General features: G+C 37.7%; 1 protein-coding gene across 2 annotated transcripts in view; it reads left to right on the top strand.

Annotated features, from left to right (window-relative positions):
• Positions 1 to 13,837, top strand: part of LOC107863740 (valine--tRNA ligase, chloroplastic/mitochondrial 2) — an 85,048-nt gene extending 71,211 nt beyond the window's left edge. For both annotated transcript variants that reach the window (XM_016709850.2, XM_047408307.1), the window contains 6 exons: positions 656 to 803; positions 2,720 to 2,824; positions 2,916 to 3,017; positions 12,411 to 12,483; positions 12,601 to 12,767; positions 13,234 to 13,837. In XM_016709850.2, the coding sequence (XP_016565336.2) occupies positions 656 to 803; positions 2,720 to 2,824; positions 2,916 to 3,017; positions 12,411 to 12,483; positions 12,601 to 12,767; positions 13,234 to 13,362 (724 nt within the window). In that variant the 3' untranslated portion in view covers positions 13,363 to 13,837. The remainder of the gene's footprint in view (positions 1 to 655; positions 804 to 2,719; positions 2,825 to 2,915; positions 3,018 to 12,410; positions 12,484 to 12,600; positions 12,768 to 13,233) is intronic.
• The last annotated feature ends 204 nt before the right edge of the window (positions 13,838 to 14,041 follow it).

The following is a 14,041-nucleotide window of genomic DNA, read 5'->3' on the forward strand; positions in this document are numbered from 1 at the left end:
AAAATGTAAGAAACTCTGTCAAACTGCTTACATCCTTTATCTCTTCTTTGCTCACCAGCCAGGTCTCTTGTTTTTCCTTAGTGAACTGGGATATGCTAAATTTTAACTGCTAACGAATTTGGGTAAGAATGGGATATACTTTTCTAACAATATACCAGTAATGCTCCTTAAAGATGCAACCTTTAACGTCATGGCATTTGTGGGTGTGTTGTAACTGGAGTAGTATTGTAGACTACATCTGAGTCTTTTAAACACAAAATCTGGTCCTGGACAGCTTTAGTTCATTGCTTGCAAGTGTCAGGCAGAACCTGTTGGAGGTTGGTGATAGGTAGGTAATCTACATTTTGTTTGGTTCATATAAGTGAGACAAATGGAAAGGGGAGGTGGACATGCGTATATTCCAAGGCAAGTAATGTTCACTTATCTTTTCTGTCCAGTTTTAGAGGGGTTGAAAAAACTAATGTAGGAGCGTAAATTTCCCTCCACGCTCCGCTTGCTCTTTACTTCTGAGTAAAGAAAAAACATAGAACTGACCTGCTCTGTTTCATTTTTTCCCCTTTAATTCATCCTATCTTCTTCTAGACCTAAGCTGAAGATAGTATAGCTTATAGTTTTTTTCTCTCTTCTTTCCCTGAATCCCTGTCTATTTTTCAAGGTACATTGAAGCTAGTAAAGCTCGTCTGTATCACTCTGGAGATTACTCTGTTGCTTCTGTATCACAAGCAGCTCTGCTATACATTTTTGAGAACATTCTTAAATTGCTACATCCATTTATGCCTTTCGTAACTGAGGAGATCTGGCAGGTGATGTGATATGTCCCATTAGTTTGTGCTTTGATCAGTCACTTTTATTGTTTTGTATAGGTTTGCTTAATGTCAAATCTGATGATCCAAGATGAGTGAGGATTATGCGATCAGATATTAATGAGAACCTGCAATCTATGGGACAGAGTTTCTTACTCCACAAATCTTAATATTACAGTGGAATAACAAAAGATCCATATCATTTGCCTCTTGGTAACTAAATCTTACATGAAAATATGTGAGATGTATGAATTATCTTAATTTAAGTTAGTTTACAATGAGGTAGTTCTTTTTTTGTTTTTTCCACTTAAAAATAGGTGTTTCATTGAGGCAACTTTGAAGGAGATAAAGCTTGTTAAATAGAGTAGTCAAAACGAGAATCCAACATAACACCCCCCGGGGTGTGGCCCTTCCCCGCACCCTGCATGAACACTAGATGTTTCGTGCACTGTGCTGCCTTTTAAAAAAAGAAAAGCGTAGAAAGGCTCTCTGCTGGCGCTTTAAGCGCCTAGTGCAATTGAAACTTTAGGTGAATAAAGCACTAATTAAGACAAACAAAAGTTAAAATGTAATACAAGAAAATATTACTACGAGCAGAAATAACAATTATTTGGACACAAGAATTGACCAAACTACAATTAAGCAAAATATAGGAATAGAATTATGTCAATCAAGTTCACAAACCATTTTAAATTTTTAACTAGATGAAGGTATGTAGTTTTAACTTCTTAGTATTTAGTTGAGTATTTGATGGTTAGTTTTCTTTTTCTAAATCTCTAATTTCTTATACCTAATTACTAGCAATTCAATCAAAATATTTTGTTTACAATTACTTTGTTAACCATATTTACAAGGTTGAAGAGGTACAAGCTTGGTGCCAACTAAGCGAAGTGAAATGCACAATAAGCACTTCACTGTGCTCCAAAGCTTAAACATATCTTAGGCGAGCTTTTTAACAACAGTTACTATCATTTATATGACAGCCAACCTCTGGTGAATGCAACCCGACTGACCCAAAAGAAAAGGGAAAAAGAAATGAGCAACTTATAGTTTATCAATACTTTTCAGACAAAGTCACAAGTATATTAAGCTTATAAATTCTAATTCTGATCGATAACTTTGGGTCCTAATCCTCTCTCAACTAATTTGCATCTTTTGGGGTCATAGTCAACCAACTTATTACCATTCTTTAGCATAATCATGTCTGCGATCATTTCAAAAAAGTAATATCATATCTGTGAAAGGTCTAGTCCCTGTGAATCTGCACTATCAATTGAAATGGCATGCAAAAAATACTTCTTTGTTTTATGTTGCTTGACCTTCCACCTAACTGTCAGATTCCCTAGGCTGTGATTTCCCGAAATGCGTTAGTATCTTAATCAGTTAGCAGAAACTGGTAAGTCATTCAACTATGACTTATTTGATCGGGTTTCTTCTTTTAGGGGTATTTGCTTGTGTTATTGATCTGAGTCCTGTTGCTTTATAGTAAAACTAGAAAAGAAAATAGACTGCAAAATTTGGAAGTGGTAGTAAATAATTGATGAATTATTGTCAATGTTAAAGCTGATATAAATTTCTAATTCTGATAAAAAATAGCTGAAGTGTGGTATCCACTTTCAAATAAAAAAGGAATTGAAAGTGGGTACCTGTTTTTTCCCAATCTTGGTTAACATTGGAAAAAAGTTAAGATTCTTATATCAGCTTCAATGTTGATGTTACTGTTCAATTATTCTTAATATATTTCTAAATATCAGCTTTATTTGGCCACAGGCCTACAAGCTGATGAGGGTTGTAGTAACTTGGCCTACTCCAAAATCTGGAAAATCTTATAAGAACATCTAGTTTTTGCTTCAACCGCGAAATAGTTTAAGGGTACATGCTGTTCCCATTGCAGTTTGACTCTCTTGTTCCTGCAGGCATTACCCAGTAGAGGGGAGGCTCTCATAGTATCTGCGTGGCCACCTACCTCACTTCCCAGGAATATTGATTCCATAAAAAAGTTCGAGAATTTACAGGCATTTGTGAGTTTGACTTTCAGTTTCTTTTTTGTCATAATTTTCATTATCTTTAATTTTAGTTATCCTGGATAATTTGTCCCTTCCATCAATTCAGACTAGAGCCATCAGAAATGTCCGCGCAGAGTATGCAGTTGAGCCAGCAAAGCTTATTTCTGCATCTATCGTTGCAAATACAGATGTCATTCAGTATATCTCTGTAAGCTCAGCTCTCCACTTTATTCATTTTCCTGTGTTATTAATCAAGAGAAATGACAAAGTGCAGGCCCACTTAAAATTTTTGGACCCATGGAAATTTAATCAGATTAATGAAATTTTAGGTTTAAATAGTCCTAGGTTCAAAATATGTCTAGATACGGATTTTTGTAGGAGATACTGAAGGATATTCCATAACATTTGATACGACATTATAAGTATTTTGTCTCTACAATCAGAATAATTACATCCCTTATTATTCAGTTTTTGATCGATACAGACCATATTGTTCATAGACTAAGATTGTCAACCAAGGAGCCTGCTTTGACATTGTTGATAATCAATTCAATAGGAACTATTATCTCATCTTTTCCTCCTTTTTTGCACGGACAAACAGAATGTTGATCCATCTCTTTCTATTCTAATTCCTCTCCCTTCATTCCTCGGATCTGCTTGTAAATTCTTGGTGTGATACTCACTCGTAAATGATTGGTGTCAGAATTTCTCACTAATCAGGTGTGATCAGTCTCATCCATGTAAGAATTAGGAATTCCTCTTCCAACTCGTCCCATTGCTATCATGTTTCATGAAACGGATACATGTTGAAGAAAATATTTTCTCTATATTCTGGAAGACTACACATACAAAATTTGAAGGTTAGAAATGATCTCAGTTAATAGTGAGTGTAAGTAGTACATAGATAATTTGATAAGATTAGGAATGATCACATATGAAATATAGTGTAAGTAGCACAAAGTTACTTTTCATAGTCAAAAAGCTCCCAGGCACTTTTCCCGAGACAATCTTTTGGAAGCCCCTTCAGGGCTTCTGAAATTCTACTCCGGTGGTCCTTCACCATCGGAGACTATCTCCAAATCATTCAAAATACCATAATCTTCCGTTTTTTTTCCCTTGGAAATGGATAATCGAGTGTTTTTCAGAATGGGGACCAAATCTTATGACATCACAGCCTACTTTTCAGACATGTATATGGTTTGACTGGGTAGAGCGCGCGAAACTCTCAATGATAAGGATGACAATCAGTAGGGGAGTCCTAATCTGGCTGTGTAAGATGTTGCGTGAAGCATCGGAAAACAGGGGGAATAACTTTAAGTCTTGGAGATGCAGAGACTTGGCAACACATATATATTGCACTCAAAAGGTCAATAAATATGGACGTTTCATCTCAATCATTGCTGTTAAGGGACAGAACAGAACCGTGATCATATTACCTGAGAACCAATTTAATAAGGGGTGGGAAAGAGTGGCAAACAAAATTGATGATCTCATTGACAGAGTGTCAATTACACAGGGCAAATTCATTACAGAAACGGATACAAATAGGAACATCATTACGGGGCGGGTAAACTTTAAAGGAGCTATTACAAAAAACAGATGGGACCAGAGGAAGGATGCAGGTGGAGAGGATCCCATAAAGGGAGCAAAAAATCTCAATCAGGAGGAAAAATCTCTGCTTCGGAGATGCCTGGTTGGTACATTCACCGGTGGAGAAGAAACTCCCACTTGCAATGACGTTAGAAGGTGGGCAACTCAGACTTGGAAAGGAGTCCCAAACCTTCAGGTCTATGACATGGATGGATTCAATTTTTTGTTCGAGTTCCAAACAAGTAGAGCAGCTGATCACATTCTGATGGGAGAATGGAATCCAACAAAAATAGCCCTTCCAGACACTACGAGATTTGATTGCTACTGGATCAGGTTTTTGGGTCTCCCTCTGCAACTATGGAATTCTGATAATATGAAAAAGATTGGTGATGAATGTGGAGGGTGGCTGGAGAATGAAGAAGAGACTGAGCTCAGAAACCACTTGAGATGGGCCAGAATCAGAGTAAAAGGACCAAGGGAAAAAAATCCCGTTCTCCATTGAAGTCGATGATGAAAATCTGACCTTTTCTCTGCCGATATGGTGTGAGGAACCAGCAACTTACCGGAAAAGATCACCGGAGAAGATGAACGACGATGACAGGTTAAAAGAAAATAAGTCAAATCCTAGCACAGCTATGCCTATGGAGGCTTTTCACAACAGAGGAATGAAGTTTACTGAAGAGAGTATATCGAAATACGAGATAAGCAAAAAAAGGGAAAGGTGGACTGACAAGGGGCATATGCTTTCTGTGGGGTCCCACTTAGGAGAGCGGGAGTTGTGTGTAGGAGGACCTAGTTGTGGACAGCTGGAAAGAGAGATGGGCAGAGAGAAAGAAATTCAAAATCAGGGTTTTTGTGGTGGACCAGGAAAACACTTCATTTAATTTGAAAGGCAATCAAGCCCAACTGATTCAGGCCCACAACAAAAGAAGAAGCCCTTTATAGATCCTTTTACGGAGTTCATTAACAGAACAAATACAAAGGCATGCAAGAGTCTGTATTTTGTTTATTTCAAAGGGGAGGACGAACTCAATATAGAAGCAACAGAGAGAAGGAAAAAAGAGAAGAACGTGCAGCTGAATCAAAAGCAATTAGACGTACACGTCCACAAAAAAGGGGAATCAACAATGAAGAACAATGAAGGAAAAAGAATTAAAGAGGAGGAGGTGGACTTTTCGGAATCTCTTCTAGTAATGTGTGCAGAACCGGAACCTTTACAGGTTATCAACAGTGCACAAGAGGAGGATCTTGCTTCAGCTGCTACAAATTGGGTTCAAACAAATATGATCAAACTTGGACGACAGTTTGGAGTAGATTTTAAAGAGTGTAAAAATGAAGCCTATACGATGTCAAACAAGATGGATCAAAGGAGGAACAAGGAGAAAGGACAAAGGGAGAGCTTACAGGACTCAAGCTCTAAAACTATAGTTCCAAAAGAGGTGAGGAATCTGTTTTTTGACATGAACTTCAAAGATGGGGAACCAAGATCTAATGGGAGAATGCTAGCTTTAACAAATCAATGAAAGTAAAGCTAGTATCATGGAATGTGAGGGGGTTAAATAGGGTGAAAAAGGGACACGGTTAGGAAATTACTATGTCAATGGGATGCGGATATTTATGTTCTAGTTGAAACAAAGCTAGAAGGTCTTGTAGATGGTATGCTACGAAGTATATGGAGTAATACATGGGTGGGGGAATTTCATAAAGAGGCTGTAGGGAGCAGTGGCGGAATCTTAGTTCTATGGGATAAAAGGGTGTGGATAGGAGAAATGATGAAGGTTGGTGATCAAAGTGTTACTGGGAAATTCACTGGGGTAAATGATGATTTTAGCTTTTCCATCACTGCAGTCTATGCAAATTGCAATAGAAGAATCAGGAAGATATTGTGGAAGGAGTTGGTAACTATCAGAAGTAGATATAGTGGGCCATGGGTAGTGTGCGGCGACTTTAATATTACCAGATTCCCTTTTGAAAGAACAAATTGTACGAGACTGAATGGTGCTATGGTAGAGTTTTACTCATGTATCGAGGAACTGGAGCTGGTTGATCCTCCTTTATTTGGAGGATCATATACCTGGAGGGGAGGAGAGAATAACAAAACTGCTTCAAGGATTGATAGATTCCTACATTGTACACAATGGGGGGAAAGTTTTTTACAGATCAGGCAAGATGTGCTACCAAGACTGACTTCCGATCACAACTCCATTGCCTTGACATGTGGGGACTGGGAGTGGAGGAAAACCTACTTCAAATTCGAAACATGGTGGCTGGAAGTGAAGGGATTCAATGACAAAGTAAAAGAATGGTGGAACTCCTTCAATGTTTAAGGAGGAGCAGGCTTCATACTAGTGGAAAAGTTGAAGTTACTATAGGCTGAATTGAAAAAGTAGAGTAGGGACAACAAAGGTAACTGGAAGCAAAGAAAAGAGGACATTTTGAACTAGATTACAACCCTAGAAAACGTCCAGGAACACAGAATCCTCACTGATGATGAAGTTATACAAAAGACCAATTTGGCGATGGAGTTTGAAGAGATAGTAAAAAATGAGAAGATAGCTTGGAAACAAAGGTCAAGGATACAATGGTTGAAGAGTGGTGATAAGAACACAAAGTTCTTTCATAGAATTACAACTTCACACAGGAGGTTCAATTTTATGGAACAACTTCAAGTGGAAGGAGTCATGGTGAAAGATCCAATTATAATCAAGGAGGCAGTGCACGATTTCTACATGAATCTATTCAAAGAGTCTGAACAATGGAAACCTGATCTTAACATACCAGATGTCACTATGATTTCTGAGGAGGAACGAACTTGGTTGCAAAAACCTTTTGAAGAGGAAGAAATTCAAGAAGGGATTAGATATGATCAACACTCTGTCTGATTTCTACTCCAATCATACTTTTGAAAAGAATTTCAATGCAACTTTTATAGCTCTAATCCCTAAAAAGGTGGGAGCTTCGGAGTTGAATGATTATAGACCAATCAGTCTAATAGGAGGGGTGTACAAGATCATAGCTAAGTTGCTGGCAGAAAGGCTTAAAAAGGTGGTGAGCAAGCTGGTAAATAAAAATCAAATGGCCTTTATAAAGGGAAGACAAATCATGGATACCGCACTCATAGCCAGTGAATGTATAGACTCTAGGATGAAAAGTGGAGATGCAGGGCTACTATGCAAATTGGACATCCAGAAAGCTTATGACCATGTAAATTGGTCCTTCCTTCTCAACATCTTGAAACAAATAGGTCTTGGTAGCAAATGGTTGAAATGGATATAAGCTTGTATAAAGACGGTGAGATTTTCAGTTTTAGTTAATGGTGAACCAGTTAAATTCTTTCCATCTGTAAGAGGGTTCAGACAAGGGGATCCTCTATCCCCTTTTCTCTTTATTTTGGCAATGGAAGGATTTGATAGCATGATGAGAATAGCTATACGATAGAGATGGATCAGAGGCTTTCTTATAGGGGACACGCTAGGAGTGAGAAAAGAGATCAGTCACTTACTATATGCAGATGAGACCATTATCATGTGTGAGCCAGAGGAGGAGCAATTGAATTACATCAGGTTGATCCTGATCATTTTTGAAGCAGTATCAGGTCGAAGGGTAAATTGAGGAAAAAGTTGTTTGATTCCTATCAAAGATGTACCTCAGATTCATGAATTGGTTACTGGGATGCAAAATTGAGGGATTGCCAACCACGTATTTGGGTATGCTCGTAGGAAGCAAACACAAAGCAGTGGAGATATGGGATGGGATCCTAGAGAAAGCAGAAAAGAAACTGACTCGATGGAAATCACAATATATCTCTTTGGGGGGTAGAATGGTTTTGATTAATCCTGTCTTGGACTCTCTTCACACTTATGTGATGTCCTTATTCCCTATTCCTTTAAAAGTGGTCAAAATACTAGATAGACTTCGAAGGAACTTTCTCTGGCAAGAGGGCAAAGAAAGCAAGGGTTATTACTTAGTGAAATGGAATAGTGTCATGTTGAGCAAAGATAGAGGAGGCTTGGGCATCAGAAACCTAAGTATTCAAAATAAAAATCTTCTAATGAAGTGGTTGTGGAGGTACATCAGCGAAGAGAGAACTCTTTGGAAGGAGGTGATAGTAGCAAAGTATGGTGAGTTGAACCCCTGGTGCACAGAGGCAGTCACATTACCATATGGATGGGGAGTGTGGAGAACTATAAAAAATTTGTGAATTTGCATGGAAAAAAATGTGATTCTCAAAGTAGGAAATGGCAACAAGTTCAAGTTTTGGAAAGATGGTTGGATTGATCAAAATCCTTTGAGTGCGTTATTTCCGGACCTCTTCTCAATTAGCACCAATCCAGAAAGTAGGGTCAATGAATGTTGGTTTGCACACGGGTGGAATCTCTCTTTCATATGGCTACTCAATGACTGGGAAGTAGATAGGGTGGCTCTCCTACTGGAAAAGCTGGAAGGAACTAAACTAGACACAAATGTACCAGACAAGATCATTTGGAAACACAACAAGGATGGAAAGTTCATAGGTAATAGTGCATACAAACAAGGGATACAATTGGGACCTGGAAATAATAACCATCAATGGAAGACCATATGGAGAGACTTGATTCCTATAAAGGTGAAGTGTTTCACGTGGCTAGTGATCAAAAGAGCATGTCTTACCCAAGAAATCCTTCAGAAGAAAGGAAGGATGCTAGTCCCTAGATGTTTTCTATGCAACCTGACAAGGAAGACTAATAGTCACTTATTTATGCATTGCAAGTATTCAACTCAACTCTAGGAACTCTTTCTTAACATCAACAGTTACCGTTGGTCCATGCCTTAGCACACAAGGGGAAGCAAGACTCAGAAGAGGTGGTGGAAGCTTATTCCATCATGCATATGGTGGTCTATATGGATAGAAAAAAATGGGAGATGTTTTGAAGATAATCAAAAAGTAAAATGGAATTGTTTAGTATCTTTACTATTTTGGTGTAAACAATTGTGTATAGTGAATGTAGATGAGATTGTAGATCTAATAGGAAATCTATAATTCCGATTAAGGTTATGTAATTTTTGAAGGTGGCCAGCAATATCCTAATGCTGAAGAATACCAATTTACCAATGTTAAAAAAAAGTAGCATAAAGAGGATAAAATGAGAGATATGCTTGTTTGAAGTTGACTGTTCCAATATCCTTCCCAAGAACTCAATCGGTAAGGAATGTTTTCATTTGCCCAGTCGTTAGAACATCTTTAAGGCCTTAATACACACCATCCTTGATTAGAAAACAACCAAAACACTATAATTTATTTCTCAAGAGCTTGATTCATGGTTGCATTATTGGTTAGAGTCTCGGGGAATTATAAAATGGCTTTAACTTCCTCACCAGGTGTCCGATTCGGGTGAATCTTATGTCGATGGAAAGCTTATCCAATTCTCCACATGATCGAGAGTAGAATTTAGGGAAATGCAACATGAGATAAATAACAATCAATTTGTAAGTCATCCATATTCACTCAAAAGATGGATTTAGGCTTAAGAAACGATTGGGGTATTACACTTTTGTACTCAACCTTTCAAGAGTTCGGGTCATAGCCTCAAAAGTGACCCTCATATTCTCCATTTCATTAGAATCCACGTTTTGAGACTTGGATCCCTCTATTGTCAAGGTATCACCTACACAAGCAACAAACAAGTTAGTTTAAAACCTTTCCTCACCCACAATCTCGGATTACTCATACTCGAGCTCCACAAGTGTTGTAGATTGACTAGTAACCCATGAATCCTTAAGGTTTGAGTATGCTCTTGTCCGAATTGGATTCCTTAAGGTTTGAGTATGCTCTTGTCCGAATTGGATTCTTGTTTGAAACTCAAAGAATTCCCGTCGGACTAAAGTCAAGGAGTTACAACATATTCAAACGACAAAAGCACACAAACAAATAATGACACGAATACAAGGCTTCAAAGGACTAATTGACAATCTAGTAGGAATGTACTAGCTTGCTGATTTGTTCTCGAGTCAATTAGAAGAAACTAAGAATCAATAATTAGAAACTAGAATATCCAAATTGAGCTTAATTAATGACGTGAACAGTGATTAAGGTGACGTGGCAGCATAGTATTGGTCACGGGTCCATACATTTTGTTCATCAACTTGAAGCCTTAATCTTCACAATTTTTGTAATGGATGACTTTGCTTTTGGAGGGAAAGTGAAGTCTTGTAACTTTTTCAACTTTTTCCAACTCAAAAGGTGAGGCTTGATTTTACTAGTTCCACAAGACAAGGCTCCTTGTTTTAAGGAAAAGTGGTTGTTAAATCAAGGAAGTGATGTTGGCAAGTCTTCTCACAAACAACTTTACAACTTTGTCTTGCAACCTTTTTGGATCTATTTTAGTCTTTATAGTGGTGAAGACATGAGATGAGGAGAAGATCAAGATGAACACCACAACAATACTTCAAGAACACAACCACAATTCACCAACAGCAGCCCACTTTAAACATCAAGCAACAACAACACACAACTCGGCCTACTTTAAGTTCATCATACTACCACTTAAAGTTCACAATAGCAATGTCAATATGTTAAGCTCAACTTAGCTTTAGACACCTTTTGTGTTGATGAGAAAGAAATCAACATAAGAAACAAACTAGACAAACAAAATTATTGTAGATCTAACAAGCATTTTTCGGCCAAAATGTTCAAGAACACACTTTTGGTATGAGCTTCCCAAGATTGGTTTTGTAAGAACAAAACCAAGCTTTGAGCTTTGATACCAAATGATACAAGACTATGTGTGTATCAAGAGATTTCAACCAACACAGGAACAACAAGTTGCTAGTGAATCGAAATAGGTCTCACACGGCTCCACTAGACTTTGAGTTTGTGTTTTGAACGAGAAAATGAGATGAATAACAAGGCAACAATGCTAGTGAATCGAAAGAGCCCCATACGGCTTCACTAGACTTTTAGAGTCAACAACACAATGTTAACAAGATTACAAAAGAGATAGAAACTTGACATACAATATTCAAAGATCTAAGAACCCTAACAATGAGAAAGGACCCTAAGACTAGTGAATATCAACACCAAGTTCTTACTTGGACCAAGAGGAACTCAAAGAACCCCAAGATCCTAGTTTCTAGCCAAGATACAACACAAAGATCACTCTCCTTGTGAACTTCGGTTTTGGGGCTTCTCAAGTGAAGAGAGCAGTTCACAAATATTACAATGTAGTTGTCTTCAATATTATGAATGAACTAAGGCAAAATAACCCTAATGTTGTCTATTTATATTACCCCACAAATTAAAGATAAAATGACCATTTAACCCTTGCCATGGGGTGGCCTTGGAGTGTAAGTTTATTACACTTCAAGGTTCCTCTTCACACTTAAAAATATTTAAACCATTTGGTGGATCAAGTACTAGCTCACACACGGCCATTTGCATGAACAAGGCTTGGAGTCATTGCAACTCACGTGCTTGGCTTCTTGTGAAAGGTTTTGAGCTAGGAATTTCCGTATCATATTTAGACTGACAACAACAACAACATACCCGGTGTATTCCCATCAAGTGGGGTCTGGGAAAGGTAAAGTGTACGCAGTCCATCCCACTACCTCAGATGAAGTAGAGAGGCTGTTTCCGATAGACCCTCGGCTCAGGAAAGATACCAATATAACAAACAAAACACATAAAAGCATGCAACCACAAGGTAATACTATAATAACAGATAGTAAAGGATAATAACAAAAACAAGACACACACAAGGTAATACTAAAAAAATCTATTCGAAAAACATAGTTATCACCAATGCACCACAGACGTACTATTTAGACTGAAATTTAGTTAAAAGATGTAGTACAGAGATACTTACTTCTGCTGAGGATTACCATCTGCCTCCTGAGTCAGTGAAGTCAGCTTAGCTCAAGGCGACCATATTATAACAGATTAGTCACTTTTATTGTTCTTTTGAAATGCATTTTTCTTACTAGAATTTTTCTTATGCCAATCTTGATTTAAACACATTGCTGTCACTTAATGCAGGGAGAAAGGGAAGTTTTGGCTCTTCTTTCAAGACTGGATTTGGGAAATGTCAATTTTGTAGAATCTCCTCCAGGTATTCGATTTTGAGTGCCACATTTTGTGAAAGGTTGATAAACCCCGTGTGGGTTAGAGCGTTCTAGTTTAATGTTTGTGTCCTTGTTGTGTTATCTTAATATGAGATGAATTGCAGGAGATGCAGATCAGTCTGTCCACATTGTTGCTGGTGAAGGTCTGGAAGCTTATCTTCCTCTATCAGATATGGTGGACATCTCTGCTGAAGTGCAGCGTCTCTCTAAGCGCCTTGTCAAGATGCAAGCTGAATATGATGGACTGGTGGCTCGTTTGAATTCTTCAAGTGTGAGTCCTTGACTTGCTCATTTTGCTGGATAAAATTAATTGAATGCCAAACGTAAAATTACATCAGAATTTGGTACAGAAAAATTCATTGCAAGTTAAATATAGTACTGAGTGGCAAATGTGTCCACATGTTGCAAATTAGAAATAAAGATTCACTACATTTCCCTTTATTTCATGAACGTATGGTTTTCTACTATTAACTACTTGGTGTGCATTCATGATACCTGACGGTTACCAAGTGCAACTTCGCAAATTTGATAGTGAATGCATTTTAAAATACCTGACATGGAAAATTAGTGTTCCACTTATTCCTGGATATTCTCAAGTTTCAAAACATTTTTCTCAAACAAACATAAAAAAGAACTCTCCTTGACTGTCAAAACAGGATATAGTTAAAATTTAACAATATTATGCACTTCCATTTCCATTTTCTATGTCACGGAACTTATAGAGTTTCTATATGCAGTTTGTAGATAAAGCTCCTGAGGATATTGTTCGTGGTGTCCGAGAAAAAGTAGCAGAGGCGGAAGAGAAGTTAACTCTAACTAAAAACCGCCTCAATTTCATCAAGTCAAAAGTTTGGATTGCGAATTAGTTTCATTCCAGTGGTGCTTATCACCACTAGAGGTTCACTACACTATATTCTGAACTTTTTGCTCGATATCAAGATGAATAGCCTTTTGTACAAGAATTAGATGGTGCAGATCTCTAATCGCATTTCTCTAAGGCCATTATTTCCTTCATCTTTCTGCACCTTGACCAGCAGTTCCATCAAAAGAGTTATTGATTTATTAATTCTGTGATTGTGCTTCAATCCCAGAGCAAGGTGTTGAAAATAAGCATCAAGTGGTGGGCTTTATACCTTGCTCTCATTAACCCCCAGAAAGAGTAAGGGTTTTGCTGATGTAAAGAATTATATTATTGCGAACATTTGTCACGTGAGTGATCAGTGGCAGACTACCTTGCTCAAAGGGGTGTCAATTGACACCTTTTCTGGGAAATTGCACTATATTTGATGAATCCCCTTGATTTTTTGGTGTTCTTATATATCTTGATTTCCTTTTGTTAAAGGTCTTGTTCCGTCACTGTGAGTGATCATCAGTGCCATCTTCCATGTGTTGTGAACTGAATTCAATTTCTACAAAGAAGCATTGTGCAAGTTAGTCTTTCTTTGTGTTGATTTATCTATCTTTTGTAAAGCTTGTTCAGGCTTCATTTTTAGTTGGAACAAATGGTCTCATAAATGTAGATGCATTTCATCGGATGATTTTCTT

This window comes from Capsicum annuum, chromosome 3 (assembly GCF_002878395.1).
Source record: "Capsicum annuum cultivar UCD-10X-F1 chromosome 3, UCD10Xv1.1, whole genome shotgun sequence".
NCBI lineage: Eukaryota > Viridiplantae > Streptophyta > Magnoliopsida > Solanales > Solanaceae > Capsicum > Capsicum annuum.